The sequence below is a fragment of the Eretmochelys imbricata genome, chromosome 6, assembly GCF_965152235.1.
Source record: "Eretmochelys imbricata isolate rEreImb1 chromosome 6, rEreImb1.hap1, whole genome shotgun sequence".
Classification (NCBI taxonomy): Eukaryota; Metazoa; Chordata; order Testudines; family Cheloniidae; genus Eretmochelys; species Eretmochelys imbricata.
Genome location: NC_135577.1, coordinates 40,534,716 through 40,557,644, shown reverse-complemented (window position 1 = coordinate 40,557,644; position 22,929 = coordinate 40,534,716). Strand labels below are relative to the sequence as shown.

At 45.8% G+C, this 22,929-nt stretch overlaps 1 protein-coding gene and 1 pseudogene across 1 annotated transcript in view; one reads left to right on the top strand and one right to left on the bottom strand.

Annotated features, from left to right (window-relative positions):
- Positions 1-2,854: 2,854 nt before the first annotated feature.
- LOC144266661 (small ribosomal subunit protein uS3 pseudogene) lies at positions 2,855-3,283 on the bottom strand (annotated as a pseudogene).
- Positions 3,284-4,133: 850 nt separating this feature from the next.
- KIAA1549L (KIAA1549 like) overlaps positions 4,134-22,929 on the top strand; it is a 203,213-nt gene continuing 184,417 nt past the window's right edge. Inside the window, exon 1 of the mRNA XM_077820236.1 lies at positions 4,134-4,350. Within this exon, the coding sequence (XP_077676362.1) occupies positions 4,134-4,350 (217 nt within the window). The remainder of the gene's footprint in view (positions 4,351-22,929) is intronic.

Here is a 22,929-nt window from a genome sequence, read left to right as displayed (position 1 = left end):
GAGCTTCCCAGCACTTGTGATTTCTCCTCACCAAATTGTGTCATTCTCTATTCCCTGCATCCGTCTCACACTTACAGCTGCCTCTCACCAAGTGCAGCCAGAGTAGTCAGTGCCCCCCACCTCCCTGAACACTGCCTATTATGCCCCACACCCTCCTTGCTTTATTTTGTTTGCCTCTTTCTCCCCCATATATAGCCTATTAGGGAGGAGGGATCAGCCTCCATTTTCCCTACCTTCACCCTTCCCTTTAACATTTCTACCCTCCCCTCCAGGGTCTAGTCCTGTCACCTGCACTCGGTGGCAGACCCTGACTTGGCCATACCAGGTGAACCTTCCACTCCCACAGCTTTGTCTGGGAGACAGGGGGAGACTGAAGGAGGGGGAATCCCTGCCATTGCTGCCACGTCCGCTTTCTCCCCCATCTGTCCCTGCAGCTACCACCACTATCACCACTTCTGGTACTACCAGCACCCCAAGTGGACTGGCACAGAAGGCACAGGACGGGTCTTTGCTGCAAAAACTCCTGCCATCACCAAGGGACCCCTCGGCTGGCAGAAAGGGGGGCAGAAAAAAGATCTAGTGCTCTACCTAGAAGGCTCCTTTTGTGGTGACAGTTGCTACCACTGCAGCTCCCCCTCCCCTTGATGTCTCTTCTACCAGCGAGCGTCCTTCCCTTCTAGGGTTGCTCACTCTTCAGCCACTAGAGTTTATGCCCAGGTGGTCAAGGCCCCACCTACTGCCTCATCGCTATCTGCCACAACCGCTCCTCCTACTGCTGCTGCCTCCTCTTCCAATATCAATGGTGGCCAGGGTCCCTTCACCAACCTGACAAGGAAGCACTGTGTCTGTTGCCTCCTGGTGGTAGGGAGACCAGATAGAAAGTGTGAAAAATCAGGACAGGGGGTGTGTGGGGTAATAGGTGCCTATATATAAAAAAATCCCAAATATTGGAACTGTTGCTATAAAATCGGGACATGTGGGTCACCTTACCTGGTGGTCACCTTGCCCCACGTCAAAACTGATGTGCAGGCATTGGCACAGGTGGTAGGGCCCCCGGCCAGAATGGTGGCCTCCAAGAGGTATGTGAAAGTCCTCTTCTTCCTGGCATTGGAGGCCACCGCCCAGGAGACAGTGTTCCTGAGTCTCAGTCTGAGTAACACTGCTCTAGTGTTTGTGGGATGCTCCAGGCTCAGTTGTGGGGTGAAGTGGAACTGAGGAGAGAAGGAATAATGAGCGGTTCTGTTTAGTTATGCTGTAAGAAGATGGTTCTGGAATTTCTGCACCCCACTGTTGACTGAAGTCCCTTCTGTCCAGGAATATATTATTTACTGATTTCAAGAAAAACATTTCTTCTTAGTTTTTTTTTTTCTTTCTTTTTTTTTTTTGGTCGTGCTAAAGAGAAAGTTTGAACCCTAAGCAGCCCAGATGAAATATTTAGGCTTTTCAATTTCCAACTTTAGCCAGGTGTGCCACTGAATGGGGAGAAAATGTTCTGGGGGAGGAGGCTTAGCAGGTGGCTGAGGGAAAGGGGCTACTGATTGGGGGGGAGAGGGGCGGAAGAGAGGGGAAAGGAATTCCCTAGCCTCACAGAGCAAAGAGCTGTAGAACCAGGAGTCATCCTCCCTTTGTTTACAGCGGTGCGCGGGGGGGGGGAATGTTTCCGCCATGCTGCGCTGTAAGTCAGCCCTGCTATATGTGTTTGCTTCCTTACACTTTTCTGATTTTTATGCTGCTACTTCTTCTTGCTTCAGATAAGTTGGTGTCTGTCATAGTGATTTGAGGTGCTCTCTCACCTTCAGGTTTTGAGTCCTGACTTCTCAGCACACCCAGTTCTTCCTGGCCTGGATAGAGAATAGCAGATTTTGCAGTCTGAAGTACAAGGCACCTTAAATGAGTACAGCCCTGGCTGATGTCTAGTCCCTCATAGATATTTTGCATTTGTGTGTGAATTTTGTTCTGATGAAAGATTGGCAGCACAGGAGACTGAGCGTGAAATCCTGGCCCTATTGAAGTCAATGGCAAAACTCACATTGCCTTCAATAAGAGCCATCATTTCTGAAGCCCTCTGTCTCCAGAACAGCAGTAGAACCCCACTATTCCATTTAATGACATCAGTGACTTGGAGAGACCCTTTAAGGGGTGAGTTTACTAGTTCAGTGTCTATCCCCTTTCATTACTTGTTCCAAGACTGATATTGGTGGTGGTTGTATTTGTGCTTTTGACACATGACCATTAGATTGAAGCCCTCAATTAGTTCCACAGAGGCCAATGAACTCCCATCCATTGTAGTAACTTTTAGATTCCTGCCAACTTTATATCACTGCCAGAGGAATGGTATTTGAATTAATATAGCTTAATTCATATGTTAAAAAATAAAAGACCCCTGCATCCTGGTGCCTTCACATAATAAAAAAGGTTATGAGAAAGACCAGGCATATGTACTGAAACTGCCATGAGTGGGATGTCAATAGGATAAAAAAAAAGTTGGGGTAGGTGCCCCTTTCATTCCTCTGGCCCTGTGCTTGTACCCACATCATTTTCAGGTTCTTGTGTATTTTTTGTTGTATTAAAGGCTACTCTCTCACATTTGGGCTTTAACAGGCTGTGGGCTTTGCTGAGACGGTCAGCTGTAACCTCTTCCTTATGCCCCCCTTAAGTTATAGGGCAGGGCATGGTTGCAAGTAGACTAACAATCTCTGACTCATTTCTTTGTGCTGTTTTAATTTAAAATGGTCACTCATTGAAGAGAGAGGTGGAAGTAGCATTGCTGCCTGTAGGACAATACCCCAAAACTCATGAGGCGGGAGGGGGATAGTCACAGCTCAACAGTTCCAGCAGGGTGGAGGAGAAGCTATGTCTTTTATGATTTTATTAAGATCCTCTCATGGGCCACAGTCCACCTTCTCCTTCCAAGTATTGAAAAATCCCATTATGCAGTGGGAACTGGCTGAGACATGGCTGGCTGTTCTGGTTTGCCACCTTTCTGCTCCGAGATGGGTGTGGTGGGTAAGATCTCTTCCTTGGGCTCCACCATGCTGACATGGTCTGGCAGGGGTTTCTTGGGTCCAGGCTTCCCACCTGGGTCTCAAGGCACCATAATCTTTACTTTAATACCCCGCATACCCTGCCTGAGGAGGAGGTGGCGCACAGCTGTGTCGACAGAGTCGTTTACAGGGTCTCCACTGTGGATCATCAGGCCATCCACAAACTTCATAGACTTGGCTCGCTGGCCTCTGAGTTTACCGGCCACCACCACCTCACAACCCTGAGCACCACTCTCCATGAAGCGGAGGACACCACAGCAGGCTCGCCGCACTGCTAACCCTCCCCGAAGTTTGTAACGCCAGGGCCTCTGCGTGGGCAATAGCACACAGACCTCTTCTCAGCACAGAGCTATGGGAGGCCCTTGGCTGATTCACCCCAGCGTGCTGTGCCCTCCGCCCCCTTGGGCAAGGGCTCTGAGGCCGCACAGAGAAAGGGGGACCCGCTCCGAGGGAACTGGTCCTGGGCGTCAGGGGAAACACGCTGGCGGGCCAGAGCGCGCTGTGCCCGAATAATCCTTGCCAGGGCGGGACCCCGGTGCTCCACGCTGCACAGCGGGGCGGGGCGGGAGACACCCCCGGGGCCGGGTTCCCGGTGGCTGAGGCGCCCAGAAGGGGTCCCCCTCGCCCCGGCAGCGCCGCCTCCGCTGCTCAGCTCCCCGCGCTCGGGAGCGGGGCTGGAGTGGAGGGAGGGGGGAGGCGGCTGCCTGCTACGTGATTCCTTTGTCGCGGCGGCGCCCTTGCCTGGCTCAGCTGCACGCGCGCCCCAGCCGCGGAGCGCGAGCCGGAGCGGAGCAGCCGGCGAGGGGGCACCGGCGCCGCGCCCCCCGGAGCCCAGCGTGGGCGGCCAGCGGCAGCGCGTCCCCCGGCCGGGGAGAGGCGCGGGCGCCATGGGGTCCCCCAGCCTCAGCCGCTCCTCGCAGTCCCTGCGCCGGCTGTAAGGTGGCGGCGGCGGCGGCGGCGCGGCGCCCTCTCCTGCACCCTCCCCCGGGGCCGGGGGGCCATGGCCAGCGGAGCTCCGTGAGCCGTGGGGCGGGGGACTCCCGGGCGCTTCTGGAAGCAGGGAGCGGCATTGATGTGTGAGCCCCACAAATGGCTCTCGGCGCGGAGGGGGCCGATCAGAGGTGTGAGCATGCCGGGCAGCTGGGGGACCTTTTTGCCGCCTCTCTGCCTTGGGCTGCTGGCAGAGCCCTAGGATGCCCTAATCGGCGGAGCTCCCAGCCACCTACCGGCCACGGGGCCATCTCCAGGGCTGTCATGCTGATTGGGGTGATCCTAGCCCTTTTCCAGAGTGTCCAGGCTGAGCAGGGTAAGGAACACGCAGTGATCTTTGAGTCCTCTCCGGAGTGGTGAATGCACTGAGCAGGGACCACTCTCTTTCTGAGGGGCCGGGGGGCTGGTTTCTTACACGGAGGTGGCTGCAGGGTGCATATCCATATTTTTGTTACAAGCTACTGCAGTGTCAGAAACCTGCCTTCGGAAGACAGTACCATTCATTGGGAGGGGATGGGTTTGCAGGGCGGTTCGGGTTTGATTAAATAAAAGTTACAGCTACCTGCATATTCGCCGTACTTCACTGCAATGGCAAAGGGGTGTGTTATATTTAGTATATGTCTATAATACATTGTTTGGTAATGGTGAGATAAACTGATAACTGAAGTCCAACATATGCTTTGTAATATGTTAGCGTGTAAAATCCAGATTGCCTCCCCCTTCCAGCAGAGGTTAAATATAATGGAAGAGAGGCATTCTAGCTGTTTTTCTTCTTTTTTGTAGAAGTCCTACAACATAAGGAGCTCTCTGGTCCTTTTTGGCCAACACAAGACTAATATCATCCTCTTTTCCTGCGGGATAGTCTGCTTCTATTAGCTCTTGTACCTGGCAGGGAAAGAGAGACTGCAAGAGGCTTTTGTTAAACTACAGGATCATTTCCTTTGTGGGCATTTTTTTTGCTGGGGAGGGCAGGTTCTTATGAGATCTCAGTGTAAAATCTCAAATGCAATGTAGAATTCTAAGTATGTCTAGGTTATATTTTTCTTATTTCCTTGACTGTTTTGGAAGTCCATTCTATATTGTCTTTAGTTTTGATAGTAATAATTTTACTAGTTGACCTCAATACAAGAATAGTTACTGTTTGGAAAGAGCAGTGGGCATGTGTATTGAGTGATAATTAGATGTATCATACTAACATTTTAGATGCCAAGAAGTGTAAATCTAAGGCTATGCTAATACAATAGAAATAGACTAGTACCAATATAAGGCTAAATTAGTGCCCTAGCTTTAAAAAAGAACACAAATGTATACACTGCCCTATTTTTGACAAATCTCTTGTTGCTTATTGTATTTCTATTGCTGTTTCATGTTTGCAGATAAATGGTAAAATGAATACTGTAGTTGGCTAACTAAGAGGTAATTCAGTTTCTTTGATATAGAGCTCTCATATCTAGATGCTTTTAGAATGAATGTACGGTAATTGTGTGCAATTGATGTAGGGTATGGCTATAATGTAATACAGATTCTAATTTACAAATTGTGAGTTTAAAAAAACCAATGCTTCGTACTTTACTTGCTCTGAATTTACAAATACTGTAGTTTGATTTATTTATATAAGATAAATTATTCTTTAAAAAAAGAAAGGGGGTACTTGTGGCACCTTAGAGACTAACCAATTTATTTTAGCATAAGCTTTCATGAGCTACAGCTCACTTCATCGGATGCATACTGTGGAAAATACAGAAGATGTTTTTATACACACAAACCATGAAAAAATGGGTGTTTATCACTACAAAAGGTTTTCTCTCCCCCCACCCTACTCTCCTGCTGGTAATAGCTTATCTAAAGTGATCACTTACAATGTGTATGGTAATCAAGGTGGGCCATTTCCAGCACAAATCCAGGTTTTCTCTCCCCCTTCCCCCCCAACAAACCCACTCTCCTGTTGGTAATAGTGGGCACAGGATCAGGGGACTAGACATTTTTCTTTTAATCTATAAGCATCGTACTTGACAACTCAGTCTACATTTCATATTAACTCTCATATTAAGTCAAAATTATAAAATGAAATAGATCCACTTTCATAACTGAATTTTTAATTTGGGGAAGGCAATGGGATATAATGCTTTTTTCTTCTTAAGGTCTCTACATCATTTATTCTGGTTAGTAGTGAACAAAAGTATTTACAGTATGATGGCTCCTTGATCACCTTTGTGAAATGATAATGAGCTTACCTTTATGTGTAGTATTTCATTAAGAAGACTACCAAAACATTTGCAAAACTATATATGAATCACATTGCCAATAGTGGAATAAAAAGCTGATAATTTGCTAAATAGCACATAGCAAAACTACGTAACAGCAGCATAATACAGGAAGTGAAAAATACTGACCAATTTTTTATCTAGTGTAGATAGGAATGATACATAATTTTGAAATGAAGCAGTTGGAACATAATTAAACCTATTGTAGTTAGTAACATTCATGTAGAGCTTTGACTGAAGTTACAAATACAGCATCCTTATATTTATATGGACTTCTGATTAATTTATTTTATTGTCATGGTGTTGAATTTGAATTTTCATCAGCATAAAAGCTTCTGCTTTCCATTTAGATATAGGTTGTGAAACAGATTGAATCTACTGTAAATATGTGCAGCCAAATTATCTGCTGGTGTAACTGGCTCAACCACTAACCATTGACTTCAGTGGTTGTATCGGTTCTTATACTAGGCCCATCACTGTGTTATCTGAGTGACTTCCAATGGTGCAGTAAGCAATGTAACTATTATTTGTTATGTGTTATTCCTTCTCCAGGCTTCTCCGCGGGGGGGAATTTGCACAATATGTTGTTGTTGTTGTTGTTTTAATGTATGGTTTGTGTATGGCCTATTGTGTGTGAAGGCAAAGAAGTGTGCTTTGTTCATGGAGGGGAAAGAGAATATGGTCTATGGTTGCCCTGAGGTCCTGAGCAATTCATAAAGAAGAACTTTTGTGAAAGTGGAGTTGATTTTTAAATAGTGGTTATGTCCTGAAGGTTGGTGATGGGGGATTACAGCTACCAAAAATACATGTGTCCACTGACCTTGGTAGAAAATGTGACATGAACTAATTCCCCTGCAAGGAGCTCCTTACAGGATCAGTCTTTCTACCTCTGTGCTTGTACAGAGCCAAACACAACCGGGCCCCAGTGTTTTTTTTTTTTTCTTTTCCATAGATATTTAGGTCAGAAGGGACCATTATGATCATCTAGTCTGACCTCCTGCACAACGCAGGCCACAGAATTTCACCCACCACTCCTGCAATAAACCTCTGACCTATGTCTGTGCTATTGAAGTCCTCAAATTGTGGTTTAAAGACTTCAAGGAGCAGAGAATCCTCCAGCAAGTGACCCATGCCCCACGCTACAGAGGAAGGCGAAAAACCTCCAGGGCCTCTTCCAATCTGCCCTGGAGGAAAATTCCTTCCCGACCCCAAATATGGCGATCAGCTAAACCCTGAGCATATGGGAAAGATTCATCAGCCAGATACAAAGCCTTAGAGAAAGCAACAGATCCAAAGCTCTCTTGTGTGTAGGTAAGCTCAGGTGGGAGAGCATCTGGAGCTGTTTGCAAGGACTGCAGAGGGACAGGAGAGACCACAGGCCAGCTTCCAACCCAGGGCACCCACTGCAGGGAAGGGGCTTCACCACCTACTCTGCAGTGTGAGGTGGCAAGGAAGAACAGCTGGAGCTATCTAGCCTGGAAGAAGGACCTATTGGTCTGCAGTGGTGGAGCACACTGGCTGGAGCATTTGGATAGAGGGGTTGCAGCTGGTGGGCTTGGGGAACGTGAAAAAAAATGGAAACTAAAAAGTGTTGCCTTTTACATTTTGCTGATAGTTAGTCTGTTCAGTTTAGATGGTGAGCTTGTCATGGGAAAGGCCATATCTTCTCTTGTGTTTGCAGAGCATTAACCCAATGGGGCCCTACCATAAGTAACAATAATTGCATAAATAATAACGGCACATTCAGTGCAGTGCCCCTTAATACTAGCTGGAGCTTTTGTTCAATGACTCGGAGAGCACAGTGTCACCTGGTGAATTGCCAGCACTATTCTCCATAGATCTGGGGTTTTCTATGCATGTCTTCTGTCTGAGTACTGAGTAACTTATGAGATCACTGCCCAAAGTGGCATATCGTAAGTATATCTCAGTCAAAGTTCTGGTAGATGGGTGTTCACAGCACAAAAACTGCCATCAAAAATGGCACCTTTGCTGCTAGCCTCAGTGAGCGTGCCAAGGATTTAATGTGCATGGTGAATGAGCTACTTTCTAAATGCTAAGGTGGTTTTTCCAGTGCAGAGCTGACACACATTAATGAGGTACTATGAGAAGCTTGCAGTGTCACTGGCCATACTATCCTTTTTCTCTTCATTCTGTAGACATATCAATCCAGCATTTTTCATGAGCATTAAACTACTAATTTCTTTTCCTGATGGATGACGTTTAATGGTTTTGATAATTCAGATAGAACAAAATGTATGTAAATGTTTGCCCTCGGAAAATAAACAAGACAAATGAAGTTGGAAATTAACCAATGAATTGTTATTCGCAAAGTCTCAAGTTTTGGCTCATTTTAGCCAAAACACAGTAGAACCACTGTGGTTCTGCTGCATGGGATGGAGGAAGTAGGACATGGAGAGCATGCGGAAGGGTCTGTACATCTCTGGGAATTGTGCTGCTTTATATGGGTGCATTAGAAGGCATGATTGATGTATACATAGTACGTAAACCTGGTCCTTGTAGATTGAGAGCCCTGTCGGCTGTCATAGCATTTGTGTAGCCATTTGTAATCACTGCCTGTCCGAAATGAACACATATTAATTGGTGCAAAGCTAGTTTAGTCTTGATGTTTGTGTGGGGATGGAGGATTTGAGATATCTCAAATAAATTAATATCTAAATAGGTTGTATGATACCACATCCTATGTCAGGTAGGACAAGTGAATTATATTGTAAACTAGGGTTACATGTTTAAGGTATGTCGATGTTTACTTTATTAATGCCTCTACTTCTAACTGACTTTGGGGAAGTGCTTTTTTGGCACCTCCAGTAATATGCTGGACTTAGTATTCTGAATTCTCTTAATTTTCCACAGTGCTGTGCTTTGAAAGCCCCCATTATCTTATGCTTGGGGTCAGACTGATGGTGGCAGAGAATACTGTCTACTCATTCTATTCCCTCAGGAGCTGGATGTTTCTGTTGAAATGATGAGGACTGAAACAGTTAACAGTGCCAACATTTACCTTATTGTCTGGCCTTAAACTCTATAATTCTATGTTAGGCTTCAGAGTCAACCTATCACTGAAATGAATGGGGACATTGCAATCTTCTGAGAGCTGTTGTTTTAGAGTTATTCAGGGAGGAAACACTGCACTGGTTGGACTGATCCACATTTTGCTTGCAGTCATAAGCACCTATAGTGGCTCAGTTTGACCACATACTGGAAACACTTCCTATTGCTCTCATTGACACTTGCTCTCTGGCAAGAGGAAGGAACATCTCTAACAGGCTGTGGATGGACACACATCTTGGTCTCCTCAGCTAATACAACTCAGAGGAAAAATTCCATATTCAGGTATTCATTAAGGCAATAGATGGGAGATAGAAAGAGCAATTTCTGTAGTCTAAAGCCGTGGTTAGTTTTCTTGGTTCCTGTGTGTTAAGGGGTTGTGTTCTTGGAACAATGGGTCTTACAGAATGTCTCTGGAATTATTAAGGGACACTTTCCAAGGATGAGACAGCTATTTCTTCCATAAATAGTTTTTCAAAAAGTTGAGTAAATAATATTTTCATACTGAGTAGAAGTTTTTGCAGGCCTTTTCTCAGAGGAGGAGGAAGAACAAAAGAACTCCAAACTAATTTCCACTTAACCAAACAGTCTGTGTTAAATAGATTTGGCTAGGACAGAAGTAGTAGGATTCTACTGAAGTAATACCACCTGCTTGGGTAAAAAGACAACTTAGCAGATAGACGTTTCTCCTTATTAAAGCTCAAAGACTGCTGTGTATGCACCTGAGGGGAGCAGTTGGTGCTGCCACCATGAGTTGGGGCCCTCACTTCTCATCTTCCCTTAGAAGAGCGTGCTGCTGCTTCTGAATATTGGAACACTACTTCAGCTACACCCACGTTCCAGCAGCCAGTGTCTGAGCCAGCTGTACCTACTCCTAGGGCCCTCAACGCTGTATTATTTGAGCATCTTACAATCATTAATGGATTGTATCCTCACAACACCCTTATGAGGTGGGAGTATTATCCTTCTTTTACAGTTGAAGAACTGAATGCTCTTAAAATCTGAGATGTAAGTAACATGCTGGTAGGTATCTGAAGTATATCCATGAACACAGATCATGCTTTTAGATGACCCATTAGCACTAGCCCAATGAGCGTCAGTTTCATTTTCTTCTCCTAAACTGGAGAGCTATTTCAGAAACTAAAGATGAAAGTCTGCTTATGGTGTGTTCTTTGGACTTTGTGCTAGAAATGAGTTATAACAGTGTGTATAGAAAAATGGAACAAACACATAGTTTTTATATTCCTTATAGTCAAACCAGTGAAATTCCCTCTGGGATTGTGGGAGCCAGAGGGTGGTGGGGACAAATGAAAGAAGACTTGGAGCTAGACTAAAAAATCCCCTCAACTCTTAGCAGCTGCAAACTATTTCCAGACTTTTTCATACACATATTATTATAGCTCTGGGGATGCCATGTATAATATCTTGTCCATTATTTCTTCACCCATCTTCAATATACCAGTGTTGTTTTCTAAGGGAAACCTCCTGTTGATTTCAATAGACTTTGGTGAAGGCCCTAAATGAATGTGTACCTAAGCAGAATGCAAAGCAGCTTCACATAAGTCTAGTCTACCAAAGTGCGAGAGGGAGGAAGAGAAGTTTAGAATATTAACTAATTATTTTTTTCATGTGTGTTTTTATTTAGCTTAAATGTACCCATAAGTATAATTATGGGAACATCTATTATTCTGCGTTAGTAAATATTCAGACATTTGTAGAGTTTAAAGCCAGAAGAGATCATTAAATCATCTAGTTTGATCTCTTGTCTATCGCAAACCATTACATTTCACCTAATTACCGCCGTATTAAGCCCAATAACTTGTGTTTGATTAAAGCATGTCCTCTAGAAAGGTGTCCAGTCTTGATGTGAAGACAGAAAGAGATACAGAATTCACCTCTTTCACTGGTAGTTTATTTCAGCAGTTAATCACCCTCACAGTTAAAAAGTTGTGCCTGATTTCTAATTTGAATTTATTTGGCTTCAGCTTCCAGCCACTTGTTCTTGTTATGGCTTTCACCACTACATTAAAGAGCCCTTTAGTACCTGTTGTTTTCTCCTTGTGGAGGTACTTCTATATTGTAATCAAGTTACCTCTCAATCTTCTTTTTGATAAACTAAACAGATTGAGCTCTTTAAGTCTGTCACTGTAAAATATTTTCTCCAGCCAACGAATTAGTTGTATGGTTCTTTTTTGCCCCTTCTCCAGTTTTCAACATCCTTTGTAAAATATGGACACCAAAACTGTATGCACTGTTCCAATATTGGTCTCACCAGTGCCATATACAGAGGTAAAAATCACCTCCCTACTCCTACTCGCCACTCTCCTGTTTATGCAGTGTCGATGTAGCTGTGTTGGTCCCAGGATATTAGAGAGACCAGGTGCGTGAAGTAATATCTTTTACTGGACCACTTTCTGTTGGTGAGAGAGACAAGCTTTTGATCTTACACAGAGCTGCTCTTTAGATCCGAAAAACCTGAAGTTTAGGTCACCCGAAGAAGAGCTCTGTGTAAGCTCAGAAGGTTCTCTCTTTTACCAACAGAATGTGGTCTAGTAAAAGATATTACCTCACCCACCTGGTCTCTCTAACTCACTTGTTTATACATTCGGTGTAATAGAATGAGCATTTGTATCTGTTAATGCTTCAGTGACAGGGTTGCCAACTTTCTAATAACACAAAAGAGAACACCCTTGCCCTTCCCCCTGCTCACTCCATCCCCCCCTCCCTCTGTCGCTTGCTGTCCCCCCACCCTCACTCACTTTCACCGGGCTGGGGGTGCAGGAAGGGGTGAGGGCTCTGGGGTGGGGCCAGGGATGAGAGGTGTGGGCTGGAGGAGGGGGCTCAGGGCTGGGAGAGGAGGTTGGGGATGTGGGCTCCAGGAGGGAGTTTGGATGTAGGAGGGGGTTCCAACCCTGGGCAGGGGTTTGGTGTGTGGAAGGGGGTTCTGACTTGGGGCAGGGGGTTGGGGTGCAGGAGGAGGTTCAGGGTGTGGGCTCCGGGAGGGCATTCGGGTGTGGGAGGGGGTTCCAACCTGGGCAGGGGTTTGGGGTGCAGGAAAGGTTTTGGGGCATGAGCTGTGGCTGGGTGGTGCTTACCTCAGGCAGTTCCCGGTCTGCGGCGCAGCGGGGCTAAGGCAGGCTCCCTCGCTCTACATGGCTCCCCGAAGTGGAGGTATGTCCCCCCCTCTGGCTCCTAGATGGAGGGGCCAGGGGGCTCTGCATGCTGCCCGCACCCACAGGTGCTACCCCCGCAGCTCCCATTGGCCACAGTTTCTGGCCAATGGGAGTTGCAGAGCTGGTGCCCGGGTGGGGACAGCGCACCGAGTGCTTGTGGCCGCCCCTGTGCCTACGAGTCGGACATGCTGCCACTTCTGGGAACCATACAGAGCCAGGACAGGCAGGGAGCCTGCCAGCCCCGCCACACCACCGACCGGACTTTTAGCGGACCGGTCAGCAATGCTGACTGGAGCCGCCAGGGTCCCTTTTCGACCAGGCATTCCGGTCGAAAATGACGCCTGGCAACCCTATTCAGTGAATGTTTTTACAGAGGTGTGACATTTCCCCACTACTTTTTAATCAGTGTGTCCTATTTCTGTATCTGAGAATATGGTGGAAAAAGTGTATTCGTTGTCACAGTATAAATTTTCAGAGATCCAGTGTCTGGCCTGTTCGTGTGTGCTGTTGTTCGTAGTTTGGTGACTGGGTTATGATTCATTGATTAGTCCTGCTGCTGAAAATCTTCACTGCCTTCCTTATACACATGTGCATTTTCTTTCAGGATGACTGAACGTAAGATTGCCTGCCACTTTATTTACAGGCCGCACACCTGGAAACAATGTACCTGTACAATGAAATGTAAAATTTCTAAAGCAAACCAAAAAAAGCCATCTGAAGGTCAGTTAGCAAAATCTAGCAGGATTATTTGGTGGTGTTCCACCTTATAGAGAACCTAGACTATCATTACAATGCTTGTTTGTATGGAAATAAATGAAAAATCTTTAGCTAGCTAATTTAAATGGCTTCAAAGGATCTGTATTCATGAAAGGAAACCCTTTGATGGTCATTTGCTAAGAGTAGCACAGGGAAGTTGTTTTGTTATGAAGTGCAAATTGTGAATGGTGTAGAACAAATTTTTAAAAGGCAGTGGCTCATTACAAATTAATTTATATATTTATATGAAATTAAAATGAAAAATTTTTACGTTTCTAGCAAAGTTATGAAAAAATAAGATGTATTACTTTTTCACAGTTTCTTTAAACAATGAAATAAGTACTTTTTTGAACAGGGTTTTCTAAAATAAATGTAAAGGTTGCTAAAGCAAAAATGGTAAGAAAAGAGCTGGAAAAACTAGTTTATCCTTGAACAGTTAATTATCAAATAGTGGTTCTTTGTTTTGAAAAGAACAAAAGGAGCTAGCTTGTTATTTTATATGTCACTGAAGTGCTGAGAAGCTGATTTAAAAGAAACCATTATAAATTTAACTGGTCCTTTCTTTGTATAGTTTCCTTTTAATCTAATGAACTGCTGGGGCAGATGGATGTATCGCTAGTATAGGACTGAATTTTTATAAGAGTCATGGCTAGTTAGAAAATGGAATGATGCACAGCTTTATCACTTTCCATGATTGCAGGATGTTCTAAGAACTGTGGTCTTTAAACTGGAGATTCCAGAGGCAGTATGAGGGAATCTTCAAAACTCTCCTTTTCATTTGGTTTTTAGCAAACAGTGGTCTGTTTAAATTTAATTTAATTTTAGCATATTGCAGTCTGATTATGCTTCTGTGCTACTGTAGGTTTCAGTGTATTTCTTTGATCGAATATCAGAAACATTTTGGATGAGAGGTTTTTCTGCTTGTAGTAAATGGTTAAAGGCTGATTTTCAGAGCTGTTGAGAGTCCACAGCAGATTTCAGCTGGAGTTGTAGATGCCCAGCACCTCTGAAAATCAAACCGTCTTTTCCCCAAAGATATCTGAAGTGTATAATGACAGTAACATAAGTAATAGACTTAAAAAACACCAATGAATGACAATCAATATACAGGCTTCCATAACTCAGGATATGTACAAAATACGTACCAGCAGAGGTGTTTTCAAAGCTGGAGCCAGCTCAGCTAATAATACCATTACACACAGGGAATCTATTCAGGGTTCAACTGTCCAAAATAATGTAAATGTAACTAAATCTGAATGACCCAGAATCTCTTATTCTGGCTGTCATGGTTGTATCATTGAATCGCCACACTGCATAAATACCTCAGTACAAATATTGTTCATGAACCCATTAACTACTGAGGAGAACTAAACTCATTGCTGTTTTACAAACAAAAGTATACTCAATGGAGAAAATAGTTTAAAATTTTGTATCAGCCTTCCTATTCAGCACAGAGAGTGGGAACCAGGTAGACACCTGGGGTTTTACAAAGAGCGTGGGGTAGGGTTATCTCTGACACACCAGTTGGAGAAAGAAGAGATTTGGCATTAGTCAGTGGAGTGTAGACGTAGTATGGGATGCTATACTGGAAAACAGAAGGCAAGTTTTTTGGGGGGCAGGGATTGTATCCTTGTACATATTTGTACAGTGCTTACTTCCATATCCGTACAGTGATTCTTATTGGGGCATTTGGGTGCTGCTGCAATATTAATAATAATAATTGCCCTCAGTTATTTTTATTTGAAAAATAAAAAATGCACCTATACAAAGCCTTAGGTGCCTGAATACAATCCCCCAGCAGCGTTAAATAATTTTTCTGATATTATTCTGCTAGCATGCCACCTACTTTAAAAAAAAAAAAAGAAAGAAAAGCAAAGCAAAGCTCTGTTCCACGCTCTCATAATTTTGGGAAGTCCTCTTCAAAAACTCTGTCAAACGATGTATATAACAAGATTGAGAAAGGTATTAGACATTTATATGGATAACAAGCATATCCAGTGTTTCCATAATTAATGATAAAATTTTGGGGCATATTAAATCTCATGTTTCAGGGCTTAAACCAGTCTCTAGCTATTACAGATCAGGATGAGATTTATTGGAGGAGGTGGGGGGTTTAGATCTGGTTACTGCGGAGTTCTTACACCCTCCTTTGCAGTGTCTGGTACCGGCCATCGTCAGAGACAGGAAAGTGGGCTCGAACAGGGGTTCTCAACCTTTTTCTTTCGGAGGCCCCCTGAATATGCTATAAAAATTCCATGGCCCAGCTGTGTCATAACAACAGTTTTCTGCATATAAAAGCCAGGGCTGGTGTTAGGGGGTATCAAGGAGGGCAACTATCCGGGGCCCCACACCATAGGGGGCAACACGAAGCTAAGTTACTCAGGCTTTGGCTCCAGCCCCAGGTGGCAGGGCTCGGGGTCCCAGGCTGCAATCCCGCATGGTGGGACTTCGGCTTTCTGCACTGGGCCCTAGCGAATCTAATGCCAGCCATGCTTGGCGGACCCCCTGAAACTTGTTTGCGGCCCCCCAGGTGGCCCTGGACTCCTGGTTGAGAACCACTGGGCTAGACAGCCCTCAGGTAGGGTTGCCAGGTGTCCAGTTTTTGGCTGGAATGCCTGGTCGAAAATGGACCCTGGCAGCTCCAGTCAGCATTGCTGACTGGGCCGCTAAAAGTCCGGTCGGTGGCAGAGCGGGGCTAAGGCAGGCTCCCTGCTTGCTGTGGCTCCGTGTGGCTCCCAGAAGGAGCGGCATGTCCCCATTCTGGTTACTATGCTTAGGAGCAGCCAGGGGTCTCCGCACACTGCCCCTGCCCCAAGCACTGGCTTTGCAGCTCCCATTGGCCTGGAACCGCAGCCAATAGAAGCTGCGGGGGTGGCACCTGTAGACGGGGCAGTGTGCAGAGTTGCCTGGCTGTGCCTCCACGAAGGAACCAGAGGGGGGACATGCTGCTGCTTCTGGGAGCTTTTTGAGGTAAGCACTGCCTGGAGCCTGCAATCCTGACCCCGCTCCTGCACCCCAACCCCCTGACCCAGCCCTGATCCCCCTCCTGCACTCCGAACCCCTTGATCCCAGCCCGGAGCACTCTTCTGGATCCCAAACTTCTCATCCCCAGCCCTACCCCGGAGCCTGCACCCCCTCCCCCAGCCCTGACCCCCTCCTGCCCTCTGAACCCCTGGCCCTGGCCCAGAGCTCCACCCTGAACCCCAAATCCCTCATCCCGAGCCCCACCCTGGAGCCCTCCCCCTGCACCCCAACCCCTTGCCCAAGCCCTGATCCCCTCCCGTTCTCCGAACCCCCTGTTTCGAGCCCGGAGCACCCTCCTGCAACCCAAAGCTCTCATCCCCAGCCGGAGCCCTCACACATCCCCACATCCCAACCCCCAGCCTGGAGCCGCCTCCTGCACTCCCAACCCCTCAGCCCCAGTTCAGAGCCCCCTCCTGTACCCCAAATCCCTCATCCCTGGCCCCACACAACAGCCCTCACCCCCCCTGCACCCCAACCCCTTGCCTCAGCCCAGAGTCCCCATCCACATCCTGAACCCCCCATTTCTGGCCCCACCCCAGAACCCGCAGCCTCAGCCCTGCGCCCCCTCCCATACTCCAAACCCCTCAGCTTCACCCCCCCAGCCTGGAATCCCCTCCTCCACCCCAAACCCCTCATCCCTGGCCCCACTCTAGGGTTTGCACCCCCAGCCGGAGCCCTGACCCTCTCCCACACTCTGACCCCCTCCCACACCTCAACCCCCTGAGCGAGTGAGTGAGGGTGGGGTCTTGGAGGAGGGGCGGGGCAAGGGTGTTCTCTTTTGTGCATGTAGAAGGTTGGCAACCCTACCCTCAGGTCTGATCCAGTCTGGCAATTTCTACATTCCTATATGGATAACCAGAATAAATACTAAATGGGATATAAGATATATGAGGGATATAAACCCCCTTAGTCAGGGCATCAGCCAATCTTTTCCTGGGGGCAGATTATCTCATAACTGCCTAAAGCAGGGTTTCTTCCATCTTACTCTGAAACATCTGGTGCTGGCCATGGTCACTGGCAGGCTACTGGCCTGGATGGGCCACTGGTCTGATCCAGTATGGCAATTCCTAATCAGGTAGATGTAAAAAGTATCCTGCTCCTTTCAGGGCCAAACACAAATACTGCAGAACTTCTTTAACCCAAGGTAAAGGGATGGCTCACATCAGCCAGACTCCAGAAGGGAAGAGAGAATCCCATCATGTTCTGCCTTCAGCCCCAGTCCTCTTTCTGGAGACTATTTTTTTGACACGTTCTGCCAGATTTGATTCCTGTCTCCCCACAACACATCACTCTTTATGGTGTGCTGTGGAAATTAACTAATTTCCTACAATGACCGTCCTAGCCCTTCTACGCTGCAAATCCTTGCATTCAGAGCAGGTAGCTCTCATCCTCCATGTAGTAAGAGTGGGAAAGTTAATACCTTTTCTGTGAACATGTGGGTTTGTTCTGTAGGTGCCATTGAGGCTGTATCTATACAACAAACTTTGGTTAATCCAAGTTATGTTGACATAAAGCTGTCACAGTTAGTATATCACTACAAGCAGGGATATTCTTTACCAACTGGCAGACTACAGTTGGTGAAGTTGTGAAATGCCAGTAATGATCCTGGGCGACCCAACCTAGCTGTTGTTTTCCCAGCTCATGAAGCCGTACACCGGCGACCTCAATGTCACCAAGGAAAGATTCACCCACCAGCTCAGGAGGTGCTGAATGACAGTTGAATGTGTTTTTGGCACACCAACGGAATGCTGGCATTGTTTACTCATGAGACTGGATCTCAGTGAGAAAAATATTCCAGTGGTTATAGCTGCTTGTTGTGTACTGCATAATATCTGTGAGGCAAAGGGGCACAACTTGCACCATGGCAGAGGTGGAGCAACTGTCTGCTGAGCTTGAATAGCCAGACACAAGGACTATTAGAAGAGCTCATCACACAACTAGACAGCTCAGGGAAGCCTTGAAAGGTCACTTAACCAGTCACCCAGTTTGGTGAACTATACTGAGCCTGCTCTTAAGTTTTGGGGACTGTTAGGAATTGTATGATGCTTGCTACACATGTATTAGTATCACACTGTTTGTTAATGCACCTATCAGTTATGTGGTGCTTGCTGTACTTTTATAATTATTACAGTGTCACTGATCCCATGAGCTCTGTTGCCTGCACAATAACAAATTGTGTGTGCTTTCAGTAGTGCTAGGCATTCTGTATCATGCGGTGAAATAATAAAGGTAAACTATGTTCCCAAAAATAGATTTTTATTGCATACCAAAACCAGTGCATAGAAATTATGTGTAGTTAAAAAAACAAATACAATAAGAACTTCTGAAATAGTTAATGGAACAAAACTAAACAAGGGAAAACAACATTCCTGTCCATTTCAGTCCATTTTGGCTGCACATACAGCAACTGTGGGTCTCACAGGTCAGTGTATGTGAAGCTGTGGTTGTCCATACTATCCCGGCCCGGGAGTGGATTGACAGGTGAAGGGATGCAGCCCCTGATGCCACGTGGGATGTTGTGGGGCTGTAGGGAGGTGCTAGAATGGAGTTCTCGATTGACTGAAAAGGGAGATGAGTCCATGCTTGTTCAACCTGTAAGTCCACAAGAGTCTGCAGCATTTGTGTTTACTGCCAGAGAAGCCCCATTATGTCCTGGTGCATCTCCCTCTCTTTTGCCTGTTGGAATTCCTGGGCCTTTCATCTGTCCGCTCTTTCTTTCTCCATTCTTTCTGAAATATTTACCCTCCAGGCCCTCTGTTCGTGGTCTATTGCGGCGCTGGCTTTCCAGATCTCGCTGAACATGTCATCTTGAGTCCTCATCTTTTTCCTCCTTATCTGGTCAGGTGTTCTGCAAGTGTGGAGGGGGGGAACTCGTCCAGGCCACAGCAGCAGCTACAGAAAAAACACAGGGAGGCATCATTGTCAGTATAGTCACAATGGAAAGCGAAAGTTAAGATTCAAAACTCCCTTTCCTTGCTTCCCTATAGTTTTAAACACGACACGCTTATTGACACTGCAGCCTTGGAGCACTTTTGCACAGCACCACTCTCCAGTCCCAGCCATGGTGAGTACTACCCAAAAGGGGCTTAGGTGGAAGGGAAATGAGGCAGAAATTGCATGAAACAATACAATTTTGGCCTCTGTTTCCATGGGTCTGAGTGCTGGATAGTGGCACTGAGCACTGATACTATTTTCCACAGGCGGTGGTGTTTTTAACTGATATTTTGCTGCTGAAGGTAACAAAGGCACAGGAGAGCACAGCTGCTGTGGTGTCCCAAAGCCACCCGGGCCCGTATGCTGCTAGCCTGTGTACTGCAATGGTGCCTGCCGCTGAGTGGTATAGGAAAGTGCCCTACTGTGGAAGAAGAAGGCAGCCATCCCTAGAAACATTCAGGAGAGGATTGCCGAGTGTTTCCATGAAAATTTCATTGAGATCTCTCAGGAGGATTCAGGGGACCTCCCTGTGTTCATCACAAACTGCTCTGCATGCCCGCCCCCACCCCTCCCCCAACGCTACATGGGAATGAAAAGCAAACAACAGCTCTGCCTCTCCTTGTTGTGTCGCTACTTCTTCCACTATGAGTAAATTAATGAAAAGTTGATAGCTGTGTCCTGCTATGCTGGGGTTGGACGCCGTCCCTAAATTTAAACACTGTAATGGGAAATGTGTTCACACACTTGCCCAGGGTTCCTTCCCCTGTATTGGGCTCCCCCGAGCTTAACTGCTGGGCCTGATAGGACTGTGGTGGAGTCTCAGACAGGTCATGGCTTGCGGTATAGCTGAACCCCCATTACCTGTCCCCTATCCTACTCCTTTTCCTCTTCCTCCTTGCTGTTCATGGCAGGGGTCTGTGTCTTGGGCCCCTCAGAGGGATCCACTGTGGGCAGCAGGGCGTTGGTGGTGTCTCCACCGAGTGTGACATGCAGCTGGTTGTAAAAGTGGCAGGTCTGTGGTTCGGCACCAGATTGACTGCTGGTCTCCCTCACCCTGTGCCTGGAGTAGTTCCTTTGCTTTCAGGTGGTACTGCTGCTGATTCCTGTTGTGTCCTTTTTCTGCATCCCCCGGTGCAATCTGCTCACACATGTCAGTGTTCTGCAGCTGGTCCATAGCTGTGCCTACACAGCCTCTTCTCCCCACAGGCCCGGGACATCCAATATCTCCTGACTACTCCAGGCCAGAGCACCTCTGGAGCGTATTGCCAGCATGGTCGGTTGGGCAGTTGCACACAACAGGGGAGTGTTGCTGGGTATACTCGCCACACTGGCCACTCAGGGAAAAGGCATTTCACAAATTTGCAGGGTTTTTAAAGGGGTGTGTGGCTTCCTGTCTGTGTGACCCACAGTCCATGGAATTCACAATTGTGACCGGAGCTGTCAGTGTCGAGCATTGTGAGACCGCTGCTGGCGGACTGTTAGGCTTGATATAGGTCACGCAGTGTCTATACTTGCATTGTGTCAATCTCCATGTGTTGACCATGGTTCAGTGCCGCTTGGGAGATGGTGTTGCTGTAACAAGGGGCTTAAACCGATGGGAGACGATTTTAAGTATAAGTGCATGCACAACTTCACCTAACTTCGTAGTGTAGACGAGGCCGCGCCACTCTCCCACTTCTTCCTCCGCACTCACTTCACTTTCCCTTTAAAAATTCTCTCCCAAGGCCGTCCTTCCGGGATGCTCACACTTGTGCATCCGTTTCTAACCACAATGCCCCTGCCAGCAAGAGCAGCACCAGCGTGAAATTGATGCAGTTGTTGCATGGGGATTAATTTTACTCTAAATACAAAGAATTTATCGTTTTCGATGACACTAGGGTTTAGAGTGCTGCATTAGGGACCCATTCAGTTGAAAACGTACTGGGTGGAATTATTTAGATATAATGGAAGACAGTCCCTATCCCAAAGGGCGGGCATACATGCATATATAAATATAATATAGATATATGTATTTCTAAGGTGCTTACAAGTGTTGTATACAATCATTATTCAAATAATGAGTCTTCAAGGTCTCGGTATTAAGAGAACTGGGTAAGTAGCATACAGTAAGTATTAGTCATAATGTTGAGTAACTGTTATACACGAGTCATTCAGATCTCTTTACAGCCAGGTATGCATTTTCTAAGAAATGGTCAATTATTTCAATAGACTAGATAGACTGTCATCCAGAAAGCAGTATACAAAAGTCAGCTTTATTACTTATTATTTATATTACATAACACTTACTGATGCACTGTTCAGATGTCCATGTTTCCACTCTGGTTGGAGCTGTCAGCTTGAAGAGTAGCTGGAACTTTTTCAGTCAAAGTGCTATGTAATTACAATTTTAATGTCATGGACTTTTCTTATTAGAAGAAGGAAAAATACCATGAATAAGTGCCTGTGTTTGATGGGTCTTCAAGGGGTCGCTTCTTTAGACTCATATCTCTTAGATCTTCCATCCAGATGCTCTTTGACTTAAAGTGAAGAGAAACAAATAAAATGATTCATGCTTCTTCTTTAATGAAAATTCTGACTGATGGTCTGTTTGTAACCACTTTTCCTGTGGTCTTCACAGGAAAATAATTGCTGTAAAAAGCATGCTGCTTATCTCATTTTCCTTCATCCAGTAGCAAACCACAACTTTGGCTGATAGTTTTGGCCACATTAAGCCACTTTCTTTTCAATACATCTCTCTTTTTTCAAGTCTGTCTACCTTTTACTATTGGTCCTTTGGTGTGGCTTGTGGTTAAATGATCGGATTGCTTTAATTTCACCTGGTGTCTGAACCTTACCCTGAACAGCAAAATTTGACCTGCTGAAGAAGTTAAACTTAACTTCTGCTCCTAGTAGTGTATATGCCTGAGCATTCCCATGTGTGTTAAGTATTAATGCCACTATATTGTCTTTTAAACACAAGGTTAATGCTTTAAAAATAATGATTTATCCATCATTTGCCAACTTCCTCATTTGATGTCTACTTAGCGTCCAGGAAACTTCCGTCTTTCACGCTGTGCGTTGGTTCTCTGCAATGCTATTCTGTGATTTTATTTTTAAAAAAGAAAATACAACCCAGAAATCATATAAAGAAAAATAAATGCACTTTCATTATCCTATTCCCATATTAAATAACATCTTAATAGGATGTCATTGTTCCTGTGGGCATAATGTACTGATACTCTGAGTTATAATAATTTGTACATTTTCAGGGGCCTGTTCTCATGCCCAGTAGCAGGTTTGCCATTTTTTTGCTGGTGTCATACTAGCACAAATCCTCAGCTAAGGTGATTATTTGAAATGAAGAAAGGCAGTGATGTGCTGTCAATATTATAGCATGGGCTCCCACAAAAATGGTCCCACTTCACCTGTGATAAATTCTGTCTCTCAGGGGAGCACATGCACTCAGAGGAGTGGGTGAGTGACAGGAGAATGTATTCATTTGCTTCTCCATTTAAACAAAACTGGATTGTTATAACCAAGGTAGGAGAAATATCATGCAGAACATATATTGAGTGCACTTCACTAGAATTGTTTATACTTGATTCTAGAAATACATACTGAGAATATTGCTAGTGTAGCACAGGGTTGAATGTGTGTCACTTGAAATGGTGTGTGTGTGTGTGTGTGTATGTGAACTAG